The sequence below is a fragment of the Hypomesus nipponensis genome, chromosome 23 (assembly GCF_054491055.1).
Source record: "Hypomesus nipponensis isolate SF chromosome 23, ASM5449105v1, whole genome shotgun sequence".
Lineage (NCBI taxonomy): Eukaryota > Metazoa > Chordata > Actinopteri > Osmeriformes > Osmeridae > Hypomesus > Hypomesus nipponensis.
In genome coordinates, this window is record NC_140383.1 from 20,460,005 (window position 1) to 20,477,379 (window position 17,375).

The following is a 17,375-nucleotide window of genomic DNA, read 5'->3' on the forward strand; positions in this document are numbered from 1 at the left end:
CCCATGACAGGAAGTCCCCAGAACAGCAGGACCTCCTCCAGGTAAGAACAGCTGCCTGTAGAAACTCTACACATTTGATAATATATTCAATGAGCACACTCATTTGATCCAAAATGACGCTAATAGTATTTGCATAAAGTAAGTGCAGCAGATCATCCAGAATCAAAAGTGTAGTGTAGTTGAACAGTATTCCAGTGGTTACAGCCAGGGAATGTCATCAGATTTTGACCAGATAGTGTAACATTAACATCAATACAATATTATATAATTCTGATAAAAGTGTTAGTGCTTTGGAAAAACATGCCTCACCCATGTGGCACAGAATGACCAATTTAAGAGTTTAATCTATGCCTGTGGGACTTATCAGAGCTTCTTCTGATCGTGAGCAGTGTCACTCTATGGACCAGTAGGTTGGGAGAGGAAGTTGAGGACGCATACAATACAAGTATGTCAGTATGGTGATGTAACATCCACCTTTGCCATTAATAATGTTGTTGCCTCCTCAATGCACTAAGGCCGGCCGCAAAACCAAGGCTGGCAGGAAGGCTGCAGGATTGGACAAAGCTGGAGGGGCTAACAAGGGGCCCCAGGCAGAGTCCTGGAGGATTGATGTGGGCACTGGAGGCCGTACGCCAGCTGCTGAACGAGGTTCACACTTGGCCCGGAAACTGGCAGGACCAGGCAGGATGGTGAGTAAAAGGCCCTCATCCCCTCACTGGGTACTACAGACACCAACTACTCCCCTCAACTCAGTCTACCTCCACGTCTCCAACTCTGTTACGATGCCTTGCTAAGCATTTGTCTTGCCTGCAGGTGATTGGTGGTGCATGTGTGAAGATGCCTCCCATGTCCCAGACCAGCTACTGTGAGTATTGGTTTATTCATGTATCAAAAGTACAACATTCATGATTGAATGATCCCTTTTTATCAAGAGAGGGATCCACCAATCACACTGTGACTCTCCTGTACATGTAGGTGTTCTTCCACCAATAAGACCATCAGCCTCTGTGCCACTCAGCCAAGAGGAACCCAAGACCCTAAAGTGCAGGTCCACACCAGATGATGGGGAGAGAACAAACTTCTCTCTACCTCCACCTTCATCTCCACCCGCATCACCTCCGTCTCCACCTCTGACTACACGCCGACCTCAGGCTCAGTCTCCACCGTCTTCACCTCCCACCCTGGATGACCCAGTGACCCGGGAGACCACGCCCCAGTCTCTGTTTGAAGCTATTATGTCCCATTCGTAAGTGTCCCTGTTAACGTCCTCTTTAGGCTACTGCCCTGATGAACACAATTTTACAATGTGTCGTTAGTTGTCATTGTACTGTAGAGAGAGTGTGACAAATGTGTTCTTTTTCTTCTTACAGTCAATGGAGACTCATCAAAACGGTCCTGTTGAGAAAGGTAGATAAGATGTTTATTTTCTAACACAATATTTTTTTACTCAGCTTGACAATAACTATGTGTATCTGTACTGCGATTTAACGTCCTCCCCCTTTTTTTACGCTGCCTTTCTCTCTTTTCTCTCTGCGCCCTGTTTTTCTGTCTCTCTCTCTCTCTCTCTCTCTCTCTCTCTCTCTCTCTCTCTCTCTCTCTCTCTCTCTCTCTCTCTCTCTCTCTCAGAACAAGAACATAGCTGAGCTGGAGAAGCATTTAGAGGAGATGATGGAGTGGGTTCTCCATGTGGTCAATGAGGGAGTGCTGCCCGCCATGGCCCTTTACCAGGTCCATCACCTCAACCAAGACCTGCTGTGTGCCGCTTCCTCCCACAGCAACTGTGTCTCCATGAGCAGCAGATCTTCTTTGGCAGATCTGCTGTCTCCAGTCCGCTCTGGGGTGTGGAGTGAGAAGGTATGTTTCATCCCTGTGGCTTCTCCAGACCTCAGGAGGGAGAGTTCATCCTCTCGTCAGTCCCAGGTCCGGGCCTCTTCTCAGGGCTCAGACCAACCTGACATCCCCCATGGTGTTCTGAGAAGCAGGAGGAGCAGCAGCAGTAGCCAGGGAGAGCTGCTGGGAAACATGGTCCAGGGAAGGGAGGAGAAGGAGGCTTGCACACCCTCGTGTCAGGAAAGCCTCCCTCTCTACACCCAGCAGGAGGAGTGCAGCTCTGCCAGCAAGGAGCAGGAGGAAGAGAACCTGCAGAAGGAGACCACTCCTTTCTCCTCTAAGTCAGCCACTAGGAGCCCTAGTCCCAGGAGTGAGGCAAACAGTGTTGCTAGTTGCCACAACCTTAACCTCACTGCTCAGAAAATGCTGGACGCGGTTGTGCAGATGGCACACTCGGCCTCCAGATCAGTCACTGATGACGAAGACTGCGAAAGTGACGATGGCTCCTCTGTCTCGTCCTTCGACCAGGCAGAGTACGACCTGGACCGCCTGCTGGTGTCCCAAAGCACGGGTACGAGGGTGTTGCAGGCGAGGATCGACTGCTTCTCCGATGAGCTGATTATTCACATATATAATCTGCTCCCGGAGACACAGATGGGACGTTTTCCCTCGGCATGCCGCTGTCACTCCCAGCCCAACGTCCAGAACTGGGAGGCAAAGCAGTGCTTGGATTGGGAGCTCTTCAGGCCTCTGATGTACAACTTCCTCCACTTGGCATTCAAACAACTAATGGAGAACTTCCTTGGCCTGGTCATCTTTCTTCCGGACGAACGTGTCCCGATGAACGATCACCTTAAATGGATGTGGAAGGAGGACAGGGCTGACTCTGACAGCAATGCATCCTTAGATGACGGTGACAGCAGCGACTCGTCTCTGGACTGGTCCATCAAGTTTCCGCCGGGCCCCAGCCAAGGGATTGTTGGTAGAAACATCTCACAGAGCACACCGCGGCCATCTTCCTCTGCCAGCCAGGACCAGAGGGGGGCACTAGAGGCCATATCTGAGGTGTTAACCATAAAGGTGGGAGATGTCCTTCACTGTACCTGCAATGACCCAGAAAAAGCCATGGTCATGGTCAACAAAGGTAGAGACATTTTTTACTCAATCACTATATTGACCCCGAAGGGAATTCAGGTGTTCAGGCAACTAGTAACACTGTGTTACTGGAGTTGTAAGTGTTACAGTACTGCTGAATGACAGTGTAGGTATAGTTAAAAACTCTAATATTAATGTTAGCGATCAAAGTCAATCACTGTTTAAAGGAAAGTATAGGAAATAGCTATAATAATAATAGGATACTTAACAGTGTGAGTGTGTTTTGTTGTGCTAGGCCTTGATGCTGAGGCCATGGCCAGGCTGGCGGATCTCCTTAGAAGCTCCTCTTCTGAAGCCACTGACGAGGAAGGGACAACAGGAAGTCCCAACCCAGGGTTGAGTTTAGGTTTCACCAACCAGGAAGTTTGCCAGTCGGAGAATGCTGATATCATTTTCCCCAACAACGAAGAAATGTCAGATTGCCTGACCAAGGCCATCAACGTTGCCAGGGAAATGAATATCGAGGAAGATGGGAAGGATGATGGAGCTTCTGGTTTCTCTAAGCAGGTCCAGGAGCTTTCCTGGTTGCCTCCTGCTGTGTGGGATGTTACCGTCCGTTTTCAAACAGGTTGTGAGGAGAAGGAGAATGCTCAGGACTCTGCTGGCTTGGAAAAGGCCAATGGAAGCTCCTGCTTCAGAAGAAATGGGAGGATAGATGACGGATCTGAGCTTTCTGACGATAGCTCCTCATCCGCCTCCACCTCCCGGTTCTGCCACTCCTCCTCTTCCTCCACCTCTGATTTATCCTCCTCCACCTCCTGGTTTTGTCACTCCTCCTCTTCCTCCACCTCAGATTTATCCTCCTCTTTGCACTCCCAAACCTCCAACAGCTCCTCCATCTCCAGGAGCTCCATGGCTCTGGACCCCTGCCCAGATGGGGACAATCTGGACCATCTAAGAAAGACCAAACCCTCCGGCCTCCAAAGATGGTTCACCTTGGTAAGCTGAAAACAACTCCACACACACTGGCACTGGGTAGACCTGACCTGAACGCAATCTAGGACAAGAAAGGATTCAAAGTATGCATTTGTAGAATACATTATGTATGAGTAGTAAACAGTAGATGTAGTTATTTAGCAGATTTCTTTATTCAAAGCCACACACACGGAGGATTTGAACCTCTGACATCTTGATCTACAGCCAAATGCTCTACCACATAGCTACACCCATACCACGACATTAGATAGATAGTTACAGTTAATGTCGTTCAGTCAAGACACTGACATATCAGATTTCAGCATTTATTGATAACCATAGACATGGAAATAGGTTTGACTTTGGCAGTGTATGTATCTAGGAGACCCAGTCCCTACCTTAGCGAGCAGCATTAACGAGCAACATACATACATAGAATATGAGGCAGGGAGCAAATAGAGATATAATCCCCCTGATGGATAGAACATACAGACAACAAGGGGGAGAAGGGGAGGGTGGAGGTTGGCAGCAGCACAGATCATACAGCAACCAGGGGTGAGTGTGTGTGTGTATCTGCGCAGCCTTTGAATGCCGCTTAATCGGACGTAGCTCAATGGGCTTGAGCAGGCTAACACAGGTGTAGGTAATGAGCGGATGACGCGCGCTGCCAGAGTGCCATGCCTGAACTAGACTTTGCTCATTTATTTCCTGTCAACAAAATGTAAAACACTTAATCATTTTAAGGAATTATGTTTGTCTTTGGTCTCACTTCCATCCCAGATGAGAAAGAAGACCAATGCTGTCACCAAGGTCACACATAGTTCTGCTGCCAAAGGACAGAAGAAGACCAACTCAGTTACTCCCCTCAACTGTGGAAGTGAGATCATGATATATTGTCATGATATACTGTCAGATCATTTTTGTTCATTTAGGCTTTCCCACTTTAGTTGGCTCTCCCACCATTTCACACACACACACACACGCACACACACACAAACACACACACAAACGCACACACACACACACACACATACACAGAGAGAGAGAGAGAGAGAGAGAGAGAGAGAGAGAGAGAGAGAGAGAGAGACACAACACTCATACTCTTTTCAAGTAAATGGACAGTGCTGGTTGTGTGACATCATCTCCTGTTGTGTGATGGTGTTCCCTGTCCAGGCCCAGATCCTGCTGAGTCCTCCAGCGTAGAGAAACAGAAGAAGAAGAAGTCCATTAAAGGATTCTTCCGCAGGATCTCTGCAGCTCTTTCCAAGGCGTTCTGTTGTAGCTGCGAGACTCACTAGTAGAGGCAGCCGCTTGCTTCCTGACCTGACTTCGGAGACAGAGAGGATCTGTCACTTCAACAACCACCATAGCCATTTCCCACTCTGAAATGCATAACAGAGCTATTCATAATTTTAGTAATAATAAATATTTCCCTTGTAATTGCTAAGCTGTTTGTGTTTAGGCTTGTGACATCTCCATATCAGGATTGCAGCCACGCAGAGGCTAATTATTGTGTGTCACAATAAAAGTACACAGACACTTTACTTCTGTATAAAACTGAAGGTGAAGAAACGTTTTAAATAAAGTCACATATTACAATTGAATTAACATATCCATGAAGATACATACACATTTGTCTCAATGTCCTCATGTATGCTTCAGAAAATAACATTGATAACAGATAACCTTATGAGAACTGGGACTTAGGAAGTAGAATAGCTGATCACTGTGCCGCACACCGAGTAGTGCCCCAGATCAAATCAAATGTGTTTGTATAGCTCTTTTTACACGCAAGCATGTAACAGAGGGCTTCACATACGCCCATAGAACTGCCCCTCAACCAACCTAAACCCTCAAGGAAGACAAGGAAAAACTTGTACCACCCCTAGGGAGAGGAGGGGTGTCAAATAGGAAGTGAAATGTGAGGAAGAGGGGGGACAGAGAGGATGGGATAAGAGAGACAGTAAAATGGAGACGGAGGGACGGGAAGCATTTGCTAACGAAGGGAGAACAATTGGTAGGGGTGGTGGGGTTTGGAAGGGGTGCAGGGTGCTCGAGCACCTGTCCAGATTTAGACAGCATACAAATCTTAGCATGTCCACCTAGTGTCTAAGTTGTTGACAACTGATACAGCTGGTGATGAAGCAACCAGTTCTACCAATGCCTGGCACTGGAGAGGGGCAGGAGACCACAACTGGTTAACATACACACATGCACACACACACAAACACACACACATACAACCTAAACTGGAACTTTCCTGCAGTGGACAATGATTGATCCAGGGCTGTGTGGGAGGGACTTTTGGTTGTCCTCCACCAACTGCAGCAGAGGGGCTGAACATTCTAGGGTCTGGTGGTCATGCCAAATCGAGTAACAGTAATGGGCTCTCAATTATAATGTGATAACCAATGAGATCCGCTGATGAGATTGACATGCAACCCGTGCATGTAGCGTGCGTGTGTCAATAAAGCTTCACTCTTTATATTTCAACAGCAAAGCTGATTCCTCACTGTGTGGTTAACGTGAAAGTAGCATTTACATTTAGTCAATTAGCATTTAGCAGACGCTCTTATCCAGAGCGACTTACAGTATGGTAGTTGGATAGCCCTGGGTAAAGGACGTAGAATCGCTGTACAACTCACACTGTTACACAACAACAATTTCCCTACCAATTTAGTTGAAAAACTTTAGTTTATTTAAACTTGCAATCGCACTTTTCTGTCGCATCGCTTTGGGAGAGACACCGCGCAGTCTGGACATTATGACGCATACAGAGATTGTGACGCACTTTAGCAAATGATAATAATTCACCTTAAGAAGTCAAATATGTCAGTGATGAAAGAAAATGCTTCGTAGGCAAAGAAACTTTTCATTTTATAGAAGTGATTTCTTAATTTGTCATCCTTACCAAGTGCAAAAACATGGATGACATCTCAAAACATAAAAGACTAGAATTGAGGAGTAAACAGAAGGTAAGGCTGGTCATCTTGAAGTAGCTACAACGATTCAAACACGAAAATATTTGGTTCTCTAGATTACTGAGAATAATTTCTTTATTTATTGTGAGTCTAAAAGTTGTGTTTGACACTGAACTGACCTAGTCATATTTCATAATTCCAAGTTATATTTCCTCATCAAAAGATAACAAAAGTTCTGTTCGAGGCACCTCTCTCTCTCTCTTGTCGTGTTTCACTGCTAATTGTAATCTCAACTCCACCTACCGCACCTTGTTTGTGTGCATGTGTGTTTACATGGTGCACCATGTAACGTGTGTGTGTGTCCAGCCTGCGTGTCTCCGTGACACAACTGCCTCCCAGTTGCCCCTGCCACCCTGTTGGTCAGAGCCTGGACTGAAGTTTCCTCCCCTGAAGCCCCATGACAGGAAGTCCCCAGAACAGCAGGACCTCCTCCAGGTAAGAACAGCTGCCTGTAGAAACTCTACACATTTGATAATATATTCAATGAGCACACTCATTTGATCCAAAATGACGCTAATAGTATTTGCATAAAGTAAGTGCAGCAGATCATCCAGAATCAAAAGTGTAGTGTAGTTGAACAGTATTCCAGTGGTTACAGCCAGGGAATGTCATCAGATTTTGACCAGATAGTGTAACATTAACATCAATACAATATTATATAATTCTGATAAAAGTGTTAGTGCTTTGGAAAAACATGCCTCACCCATGTGGCACAGAATGACCAATTTAAGAGTTTAATCTATGCCTGTGGGACTTATCAGAGCTTCTTCTGATCGTGAGCAGTGTCACTCTATGGACCAGTAGGTTGGGAGAGGAAGTTGAGGACGCATACAATACAAGTATGTCAGTATGGTGATGTAACATCCACCTTTGCCATTAATAATGTTGTTGCCTCCTCAATGCACTAAGGCCGGCCGCAAAACCAAGGCTGGCAGGAAGGCTGCAGGATCGGACAAAGCTGGAGGGGCTAACAAGGGGCCCCAGGCAGAGTCCTGGAGGATTGATGTGGGCACTGGAGGCCGTACGCCAGCTGCTGAACGAGGTTCACACTTGGCCCGGAAACTGGCAGGACCAGGCAGGATGGTGAGTAAAAGGCCCTCATCCCCTCACTGGGTACTACAGACACAAACTACTCCCCTCAACTCAGTCTACCTCCACGTCTCCAACTCTGTTACGATGCCTTGCTAAGCATTTGTCTTGCCTGCAGGTGATTGGTGGTGCATGTGTGAAGATGCCTCCCATGTCCCAGACCAGCTACTGTGAGTATTGGTTTATTCATGTATCAAAAGTACAACATTCATGATTGAATGATCCCTTTTTATCAAGAGAGGGATCCACCAATCACACTGTGACTCTCCTCTACATGTAGGTGTTCTTCCACCAATAAGACCATCAGCCTCTGTGCCACTCAGCCAAGAGGAACCCAAGACCCTAAAGTGCAGGTCCACACCAGATGATGGGGAGAGAACAAACTTCTCTCTACCTCCACCTTCATCTCCACCCGCATCACCTCCGTCTCCACCTCTGACTACACGCCGACCTCAGGCTCAGTCTCCACCGTCTTCACCTCCCACCCTGGATGACCCAGTGACCCGGGAGACCACGCCCCAGTCTCTGTTTGAAGCTATTATGTCCCATTCGTAAGTGTCCCTGTTAACGTCCTCTTTAGGCTACTGCCCTGATGAACACAATTTTACAATGTGTCGTTAGTTGTCATTGTACTGTAGAGAGAGTGTGACAAATGTGTTCTTTTTCTTCTTACAGTCAATGGAGACTCATCAAAACGGTCCTGTTGAGAAAGGTAGATAAGATGTTTATTTTCTAACACAATATTTTTTTACTCAGCTTGACAATAACTATGTGTATCTGTACTGCGATTTAACGTCCTCCCCCTTTTTTTACGCTGCCTTTCTCTCTTTTCTCTCTGTGCCCTGTTTTTCTGTCTCTCTCTCTCTCTCTCTCTCTCTCTCTCTCTCTCTCTCTCTCTCTCTCTCTCTCTCAGAACAAGAACATAGCTGAGCTGGAGAAGCATTTAGAGGAGATGATGGAGTGGGTTCTCCATGTGGTCAATGAGGGAGTGCTGCCCGCCATGGCCCTTTACCAGGTCCATCACCTCAACCAAGACCTGCTGTGTGCCGCTTCCTCCCACAGCAACTGTGTCTCCATGAGCAGCAGATCTTCTTTGGCAGATCTGCTGTCTCCAGTCCGCTCTGGGGTGTGGAGTGAGAAGGTATGTTTCATCCCTGTGGCTTCTCCAGACCTCAGGAGGGAGAGTTCATCCTCTCGTCAGTCCCAGGTCCGGGCCTCTTCTCAGGGCTCAGACCAACCTGACATCCCCCAGGGTGTTCTGAGAAGCAGGAGGAGCAGCAGCAGTAGCCAGGGAGAGCTGCTGGGAAACATGGTCCAGGGAAGGGAGGAGAAGGAGGCTTGCACACCCTCGTGTCAGGAAAGCCTCCCTCTCTACACCCAGCAGGAGGAGTGCAGCTCTGCCAGCAAGGAGCAGGAGGAAGAGAACCTGCAGAAGGAGACCACTCCTTTCTCCTCTAAGTCAGCCACTAGGAGCCCTAGTCCCAGGAGTGAGGCAAACAGTGTTGCTAGTTGCCACAACCTTAACCTCACTGCTCAGAAAATGCTGGACGCGGTTGTGCAGATGGCACACTCGGCCTCCAGATCAGTCACTGATGACGAAGACTGCGAAAGTGACGATGGCTCCTCTGTCTCGTCCTTCGACCAGGCAGAGTACGACCTGGACCGCCTGCTGGTGTCCCAAAGCACGGGTACGAGGGTGTTGCAGGCGAGGATCGACTGCTTCTCCGATGAGCTGATTATTCACATATATAATCTGCTCCCGAAGACACAGATGGGACGTTTTCCCTCGGCATGCCGCTGTCACTCCCAGCCCAACGTCCAGAACTGGGAGGCAAAGCAGTGCTTGGATTGGGAGCTCTTCAGGCCTCTGATGTACAACTTCCTCCACTTGGCATTCAAACAACTAATGGAGAACTTCCTTGGCCTGGTCATCTTTCTTCCGGACGAACGTGTCCCGATGAACGATCACCTTAAATGGATGTGGAAGGAGGACAGGGCTGACTCCGACAGCAATGCATCCTTAGATGACGGTGACAGCAGCGACTCGTCTCTTGACTGGTCCATCAAGTTTCCGCCGGGCCCCAGCCAAGGGATTGTTGGTAGAAACATCTCACAGAGCACACCGCGGCCATCTTCCTCTGCCAGCCAGGACCAGAGGGGGGCACTAGAGGCCATATCTGAGGTGTTAACCATAAAGGTGGGAGATGTCCTTCACTGTACCTGCAATGACCCAGAAAAAGCCATGGTCATGGTCAACAAAGGTAGAGACATTTTTTACTCAATCACTATATTGACCCCGAAGGGAATTCAGGTGTTCAGGCAACTAGTAACACTGTGTTACTGGAGTTGTAAGTGTTACAGTACTGCTGAATGACAGTGTAGGTATAGTTAAAAACTCTAATATTAATGTTAGCGATCAAAGTCAATCACTGTTTAAAGGAAAGTATAGGAAATAGCTATAATAATAATAGGATACTTAACAGTGTGAGTGTGTTTTGTTGTGCTAGGCCTTGATGCTGAGGCCATGGCCAGGCTGGCGGATCTCCTTAGGAGCTCCTCTTCTGAAGCCACTGACGAGGAAGGGACAACAGGAAGTCCCAACCCAGGGTTGAGTTTAGGTTTCACCAACCAGGAAGTTTGCCAGTCGGAGAATGCTGATATCATTTTCCCCAACAACGAAGAAATGTCAGATTGCCTGACCAAGGCCATCAACGTTGCCAGGGAAATGAATATCGAGGAAGATGGGAAGGATGATGGAGCTTCTGGTTTCTCTAAGCAGGTCCAGGAGCTTTCCTGGTTGCCTCCTGCTGTGTGGGATGTTACCGTCCGTTTTCAAACAGGTTGTGAGGAGAAGGAGAATGCTCAGGACTCTGCTGGCTTGGAAAAGGCCAATGGAAGCTCCTGCTTCAGAAGAAATGGGAGGATAGATGACGGATCAGAGCTTTCTGACGATAGCTCCTCATCCGCCTCCACCTCCCGGTTCTGCCACTCCTCCTCTTCCTCCACCTCTGATTTATCCTCCTCCATCTCCTGGTTTTGTCACTCCTCCTCTTCCTCCACCTCAGATTTATCCTCCTCTTTGCACTCCCAAACCTCCAACAGCTCCTCCATCTCCAGGAGCTCCATGGCTCTGGACCCCTGCCCAGATGGGGACAATCTGGACCATCTAAGAAAGACCAAACCCTCCGGCCTCCAAAGATGGTTCACCTTGGTAAGCTGAAAACAACTCCACACACACTGGCACTGGGTAGACCTGACCAGAACGCAATCTAGGACAAGAAAGGATTCAAAGTATGCATTTGTAGAATACATTATGTATGAGTAGTAAACAGTAGATGTAGTTATTTAGCAGATTTCTTTATTCAAAGCCGCACACACGGAGGATTTGAACCTCTGACATCTTGATCTACAGCCAAATGCTCTACCACATAGCTACACCCATACCACGACATTAGATAGATAGTTACAGTTAATGTCGTTCAGTCAAGACACTGACATATCAGATTTCAGCATTTATTGATAACCATAGACATGGAAATAGGTTTGACTTTGGCAGTGTATGTATCTAGGAGACCCAGTCCCTACCTTAGCGAGCAGCATTAACGAGCAACATACATACATAGAATATGAGGCAGGGAGCAAATAGAGATATAATCCCCCTGATGGATAGAACATACAGACAACAAGGGGGAGAAGGGGAGGGTGGAGGTTGGCAGCAGCACAGATCATACAGCAACCAGGGGTGAGTGTGTGTGTGTATCTGCGCAGCCTTTGAATGCCGCTTAATCGGACGTAGCTCAATGGGCTTGAGCAGGCTAACACAGGTGTAGGTAATGAGCGGATGACGCGCGCTGCCAGAGTGCCATGCCTGAACTAGACTTTGCTCATTTATTTCCTGTCAACAAAATGTAAAACACTTAATCATTTTAAGGAATTATGTTTGTCTTTGGTCTCACTTCCATCCCAGATGAGAAAGAAGACCAATGCTGTCACCAAGGTCACACAGAGTTCTGCTGCCAAAGGACAGAAGAAGACCAACTCAGTTACTCCCCTCAACTGTGGAAGTGAGATCATGATATATTGTCATGATATACTGTCAGATCATTTTTGTTCATTTAGGCTTTCCCACTTCAGTTGGCTCTCCCACCATTTCACACACACACACACGCACACACACACACACAAACACACACACGAACGCACACACACACACACACATACACAGAGAGAGAGAGAGAGAGAGAGAGAGAGAGAGAGAGAGAGAGAGAGAGAGAGAGAGAGACACACACTCATACTCTTTTCAAGTAAATGGACAGTGCTGGTTGTGTGACATCATCTCCTGTTGTGTGATGGTGTTCCCTGTCCAGGCCCAGATCCTGCTGAGTCCTCCAGCGTAGAGAAACAGAAGAAGAAGAAGAAGAAGTCCATTAAAGGATTCTTCCGCAGGATCTCTGCAGCTCTTTCCAAGGCGTTCTGTTGTAGCTGCGAGACTCACTAGTAGAGGCAGCCGCTTGCTTCCTGACCTGACTTCGGAGACAGAGAGGATCTGTCACTTCAACAACCACCGTAGCCATTTCCCACTCTGAAATGCATAACAGAGCTATTCATAATTTTAGTTTAATAAATATTTCCCTTGTAATTGCTAAGCTGTTTGTGTTTCGGCTAATTATTACGCAGAGGCTAGTTATTGTGTGTCACAATAAAAGTACACAGACACTTTACTACTGTATAAAACTGAAGGTGAAGAAACGTTTTAAATAAAGTCACATATTACAATTTAATCAACATATCCATGAAGATACATATACATATGTCTCAATATCCTCATGTATGCTTCAGAAAATAACATTGATAACAGATAACCTTATGAGAACTGGGAATTAGGATAGCTGATCACTGTGTCGCACACTGAGTAGTGCTCCAGATGTTGGCGTAGAGTGATGATGTCATACTGTTTCTGAAGCTGTGCTGTCAGAACTGGACCTGATGACCAGGTAATCTCTGTCTACGTTGCCTCCGCTCTCTCTTCTCTGTGCTCTCCATGTTCCCCTGTCTCTCTGGGTTCCCTTGGTCTTCCTACGATCTGGTGGTCTGCATCTCCAGCTCTGTGCTGAACTGGGCCAGGGTGGCATACAGGAACTGCTACTGCTCAGTAGTCTGGACCATACCACCCCTAGGGAGAGGAGGGGTGTCAAATAGGAAGTGAAATGTGAGAAAACGGAGAGAGATTGACGGAGAAGCATTTGCTAACAAAGGGAGAGCGATGGGTAGGGGTGGGGGTGGTGGGGTTTGGAAGGGGTGCAGGGTGCTTACCTGTCCAGATGTAGACAGCCTACAAATCTTAGTATGTCCACATAATGTCTAAGTTGTTGACAACTGATACAGCTGGTGATGAAGCAACTAGTTCTACCAATGCCTGGCACTGGAGGGGCAGGAGACCACAACTGATTAACATGCACACACACACACAACCTAAACCGGAACTTTCCTGCAGTGGACAATGATTGATCCAGGGCTGTGTGGGAGGGACTTTTGGTAGTCCTCCACCAATCGCAGCAGAGGGGCTGAACATTCTAGGGTCTGGTGGTCATGCCAGATAGAGTAACAGGTATGCCTTACCACACGAGACTCTGTTCCCATCTATACACACACATACATTTATTTCAATCAGGAGAGACCTGAGATGCGTAAAGTGATAAACAAATATTACAAAGATGATACATTTGACAACAGCCGTTTAGAGCTAGACCCAGCCAAAGGAGCCGAGGAGCAGGAACTAAAGAAACCGGGTGGCGATGGGGAGGTGGAGGGTCACGCTCTTTGGTAGCATGGACAAACTAAACAGGGAGAGAAACATATTTAAAGGTATGGCATCATTATGATAGGTTGGCAGGCTACGGGGAAGTTTTGTCACCGGTAATTGATAGAAGGGAGTGGCTAATCGAATACTGAAACTCAGGGGCCAGTTGTTCATAAATGATCTGATCGGATTTCAGGTATTGGATTGGATCAAAACTTAAAGGGGTCCTTGACTGGGTTTTTGGGGTATTTCACACTGTTCCTTAAGGTCCCCGAATTGGGTATGTAACATTGGTTGGGCTGAAAATGGCCCAGGTGCTGTTCTATGCCCCCTGATGCATTCTGTGAAATAACCCTAGAATGAAACGCTAGGTTTTCTTGTTTTATAGTATGCTCATGAATATATAGATGAGCTGCGCGCTGATTGGTTGGTTTACGAGTGACGCAGCGGCGCAAAGACGCAAGACTGTCAACAGCACTCACTGATGATTGACTGGATGGTTGTGTTCAGTGGATTGTGGAGCTTACAAACCCCAATGTGGAAGTTTCCAAAACATCTTCAACCATACTGCTAAGCGCAACAAGTCCTTTTGTCAACTTGTTTGTGAACTTGCTTGTTTGAGTCACACTCTTACCTCATGTTAATCTGACCTTGACAACAAAATAAAGGGGAAACTACAGCACAGGTCATACATGTATTGGCTTCACTTAAGAAATATTCAGACAAAGGGCAATGAAATCACTTAAAACCACCCACAGTTCTGGGTATTTTAGTTCAGTATTAATCAGACAAACATGGCAGTTTAAGCTGTCTCAGACAGAATCTGTGATCTGAAACAAAGTGAAAAGGATCGATATGCTCTATGAGACCAGTCTGAACTCTAACCTCTCCAAAGCTCTCCCTTCATGGCCTTACTGACCCGCAAACACATTCTAACATATGAAAACAACATGAGATAAGATCAACTATAAACACTGGCGCTTACGTGCATGCATGGTTTGAAAGCCTTAAAAGAAAGATACACAAGAAATAAGGTGATATATGTTACTGTACATGGCTTTCCTCATGGCCTTAATTTTCCTTGAAATGAACAAATGATGTATCATAGTTGATCATAGTTTTTCTTGTGTCTAGGGAATCATAGTCAATTCATTGTACATACTTGTGTCAGACCTAAACATAACTAGGCCCCCTTCCCTGCAGTTTGCCTATAGAGCCAATAGGGCTGTGGATGACGCAGTTAGCCCTCCACTTCATCCTACTTAAGCTCTGCTTTCAATACCATCATCCCCGCCCTGCTTCAGGACAAGCTCTCCCAGCTGAACGTGCCTGATTCCACCTGCAGGTGGAAATCCTGTCTGACAGGAAGCAATGTGTTAAGCTGGCAACACAAGTCTCTGACTCCCAGTCCGTCAGCACCGGATCACCTCAGGGCTGCGTCCTTTCTCCTCTGCTCTTCTCCCTGTACACCAACAGCTGTACCTCCAGTCATCCGTCCATCAAACTCCTGAAGTTTGTGGACAACACCACCCTCATTGGGCTCATCTCTGGTGGAGACGAGTCTGATTATAGGTAAGCGGCCAACCTGATGACCTTGTGCAGCCAGAACAACCTAGAGCTCAATGCTGTTAAGAGAGTGGAGATGGTTATTGACTTCAGGAACAATACAACCCCACTCACCCCCATCCCCCTGTGTGACTCCCCAGTCAACACTGTGGAGCCCTTTCGCTTCCTGGGCACTTTCCTCTCCCAGGAGGATTGGTAAGGGAGCTGAACACCAAGAAAGCACAACAGAAATTCAACCTGCCAAAGACAAGGATGGTGCACTTCTGCACAGCCATCATTGAGTCCATCCTCACCTCCTCCATCACCATCTGGTATGCTGCTGCCACTGCCAAGGGCAAGAGCAGGCTGCAGCGCACTGCTGAGAAGGTGATTGGCTGCAATCTGCCTACAATCAAGGACCTGCACACCTCGAGGACCCTGAGGCGAGCGAGGAAGATTGTGTCCGACTCCTCCCACCCTGGACACTCCCTGTTTTAGTCACTTCCCTCCGGCAGAAGGCTGCGGTCCATCAGGACCAATAGCACAAGCCACAAAAAACAGTTTCTTCTGTTCCACTGTTGGCCTTTTCAACAAGGCCAAGGGTTCACGCTGACTTCATGACTTAATGTCCTTAAAACACCTTGCTTTTTGCACTGCATCGCACAATTGCATCTTGTACAATATGTTTTTATATTTGTATTTTTTGTATTTTTATATTGTAAATTACGGCAATTTATATTTTATATTATATTTTATTGTATATTTTACTTTAATTCTAATTCCACTTAGTATTGCTGGTTATGTACCCTTAGTATAGTTAGTCCTCATATTTAAATTTAAGATTCCTATATACCAAAGAAAATTCCTTGTCTGTACAAACTTTCATGGCGAATAAAACCCATTCTGATTCTGATTCAGCCAGTAGGGTGACTGTAGAAAAGCCGCACGGTGCCCCCATGTGTCTGTAACAGGGTAATTACATCCCATGTCCTTCCTGATACTGAGTCACCACATGTCACAGTCGTAAGAGTTCAAGCTTAAACTGGGCACTTGTTGACCACAACACCAGAACTCAGGGGCGGGCCCACTCAGTAAACGGCGCGCGGCCCACTCAATACACGGGGCATTGCCCACTCAATGCATCGTACGGATCGACCAGTCGTTGGCCTACTTGGAAAAATACCCATCGCAACATCATTTTGGATGATTACAAAGAAATTACATAATATAGGTCTCATTTCTTACGTTGAAATTCCGAAATCCGTAAGAACACATTTCAGAAAACACTTACGAAATTTTTTGAAAAATAGGCACCATCAGTGTGAATACAGATCACAATGAGGATTATAAATCTCAGTCAATGAGTTGAGCCTGCTCAAGGTTTTAGAGCAAAATACGTTATCAAGCTGTGTAATAAGGAATAGCGACGTCTGACGGAAGGCCGGTTAGTGATAGAAGTTGACTGATGTTTTGGACCATCCCAAACCCATCAGCCCACCAAGGATTCCCCCGGTATCCCCGATGGCCAGTCCGCCCCTGCCAACACTCCTGGAGTGTGTCACCCACGGGAGAGAAGCTGTCCCTGTCTCCCTCTGTCTATCCCTCCCTCAGACTCCCCCTCTCCACCCCGCCCCCTCTCCGACCTGTGTTGTTTAACTTGGTCCAAGTTTTCCCATTGAAGGAATGACATGAGCACCTTCCTCTATCCCTATCCCTCCTACCTCCCTCCTTCTCTCTCTTTGCTACCCTCCTCTCCCTCCTCTCTATCCTCCCTCTCTCTCTTCCTTCGTCCTCTCTGTCCCCCCCCTCCTCTTTCTCCCCTCCCCCCTCCGGTCTAACTGGGTCCAGGCTCCCTTCTCAGTCTGGTCTCACTGGGTCCAGGCTCCCCTCTCAGTCTGGTCTCACTGGGTCCAGGCTCCCCTCTCAGTCTGGTCTCACTGGGTCCAGGCTCCCCTCTCAGTCTGGTCCCACTGGGTCCAGGCTCCCCTCTCAGTCTGGTCTCACTGGGTCCAGGCTTCCAGTTGACGTGGCTGCTGGCTCGGCGGCCCAGCCAGGATGTA

The 17,375-nt window shown here is 47.2% G+C and overlaps 2 protein-coding genes and 1 pseudogene across 2 annotated transcripts; 2 read left to right on the forward strand and 1 right to left on the reverse strand.

Annotated features, from left to right (window-relative positions):
• The first annotated feature begins 1,596 nt into the window (after window positions 1-1,596).
• On the forward strand, window positions 1,597-4,892 carry LOC146234545 (uncharacterized). The gene is made up of 2 exons (XM_084689354.1): window positions 1,597-3,924; window positions 4,681-4,892. Exon 1 carries the CDS (start codon window positions 1,666-1,668, stop codon window positions 3,085-3,087), a length of 1,422 nt encoding a protein of 473 aa, XP_084545480.1. The 5' UTR covers window positions 1,597-1,665; the 3' UTR covers window positions 3,088-3,924; window positions 4,681-4,892.
• A 3,995-nt stretch (window positions 4,893-8,887) lies between these two features.
• LOC146234546 (uncharacterized) lies at window positions 8,888-12,597 on the forward strand. The gene is made up of 4 exons (XM_084689348.1): window positions 8,888-10,231; window positions 10,478-11,181; window positions 11,938-12,034; window positions 12,338-12,597. Exons 1-4 carry the CDS (start codon window positions 8,923-8,925, stop codon window positions 12,466-12,468), a joined length of 2,241 nt encoding a protein of 746 aa, XP_084545474.1. The 5' UTR covers window positions 8,888-8,922; the 3' UTR covers window positions 12,469-12,597.
• Window positions 12,598-12,740: 143 nt separating this feature from the next.
• LOC146234547 (uncharacterized) lies at window positions 12,741-15,934 on the reverse strand (annotated as a pseudogene).
• Window positions 15,935-17,375: the final 1,441 nt, after the last annotated feature.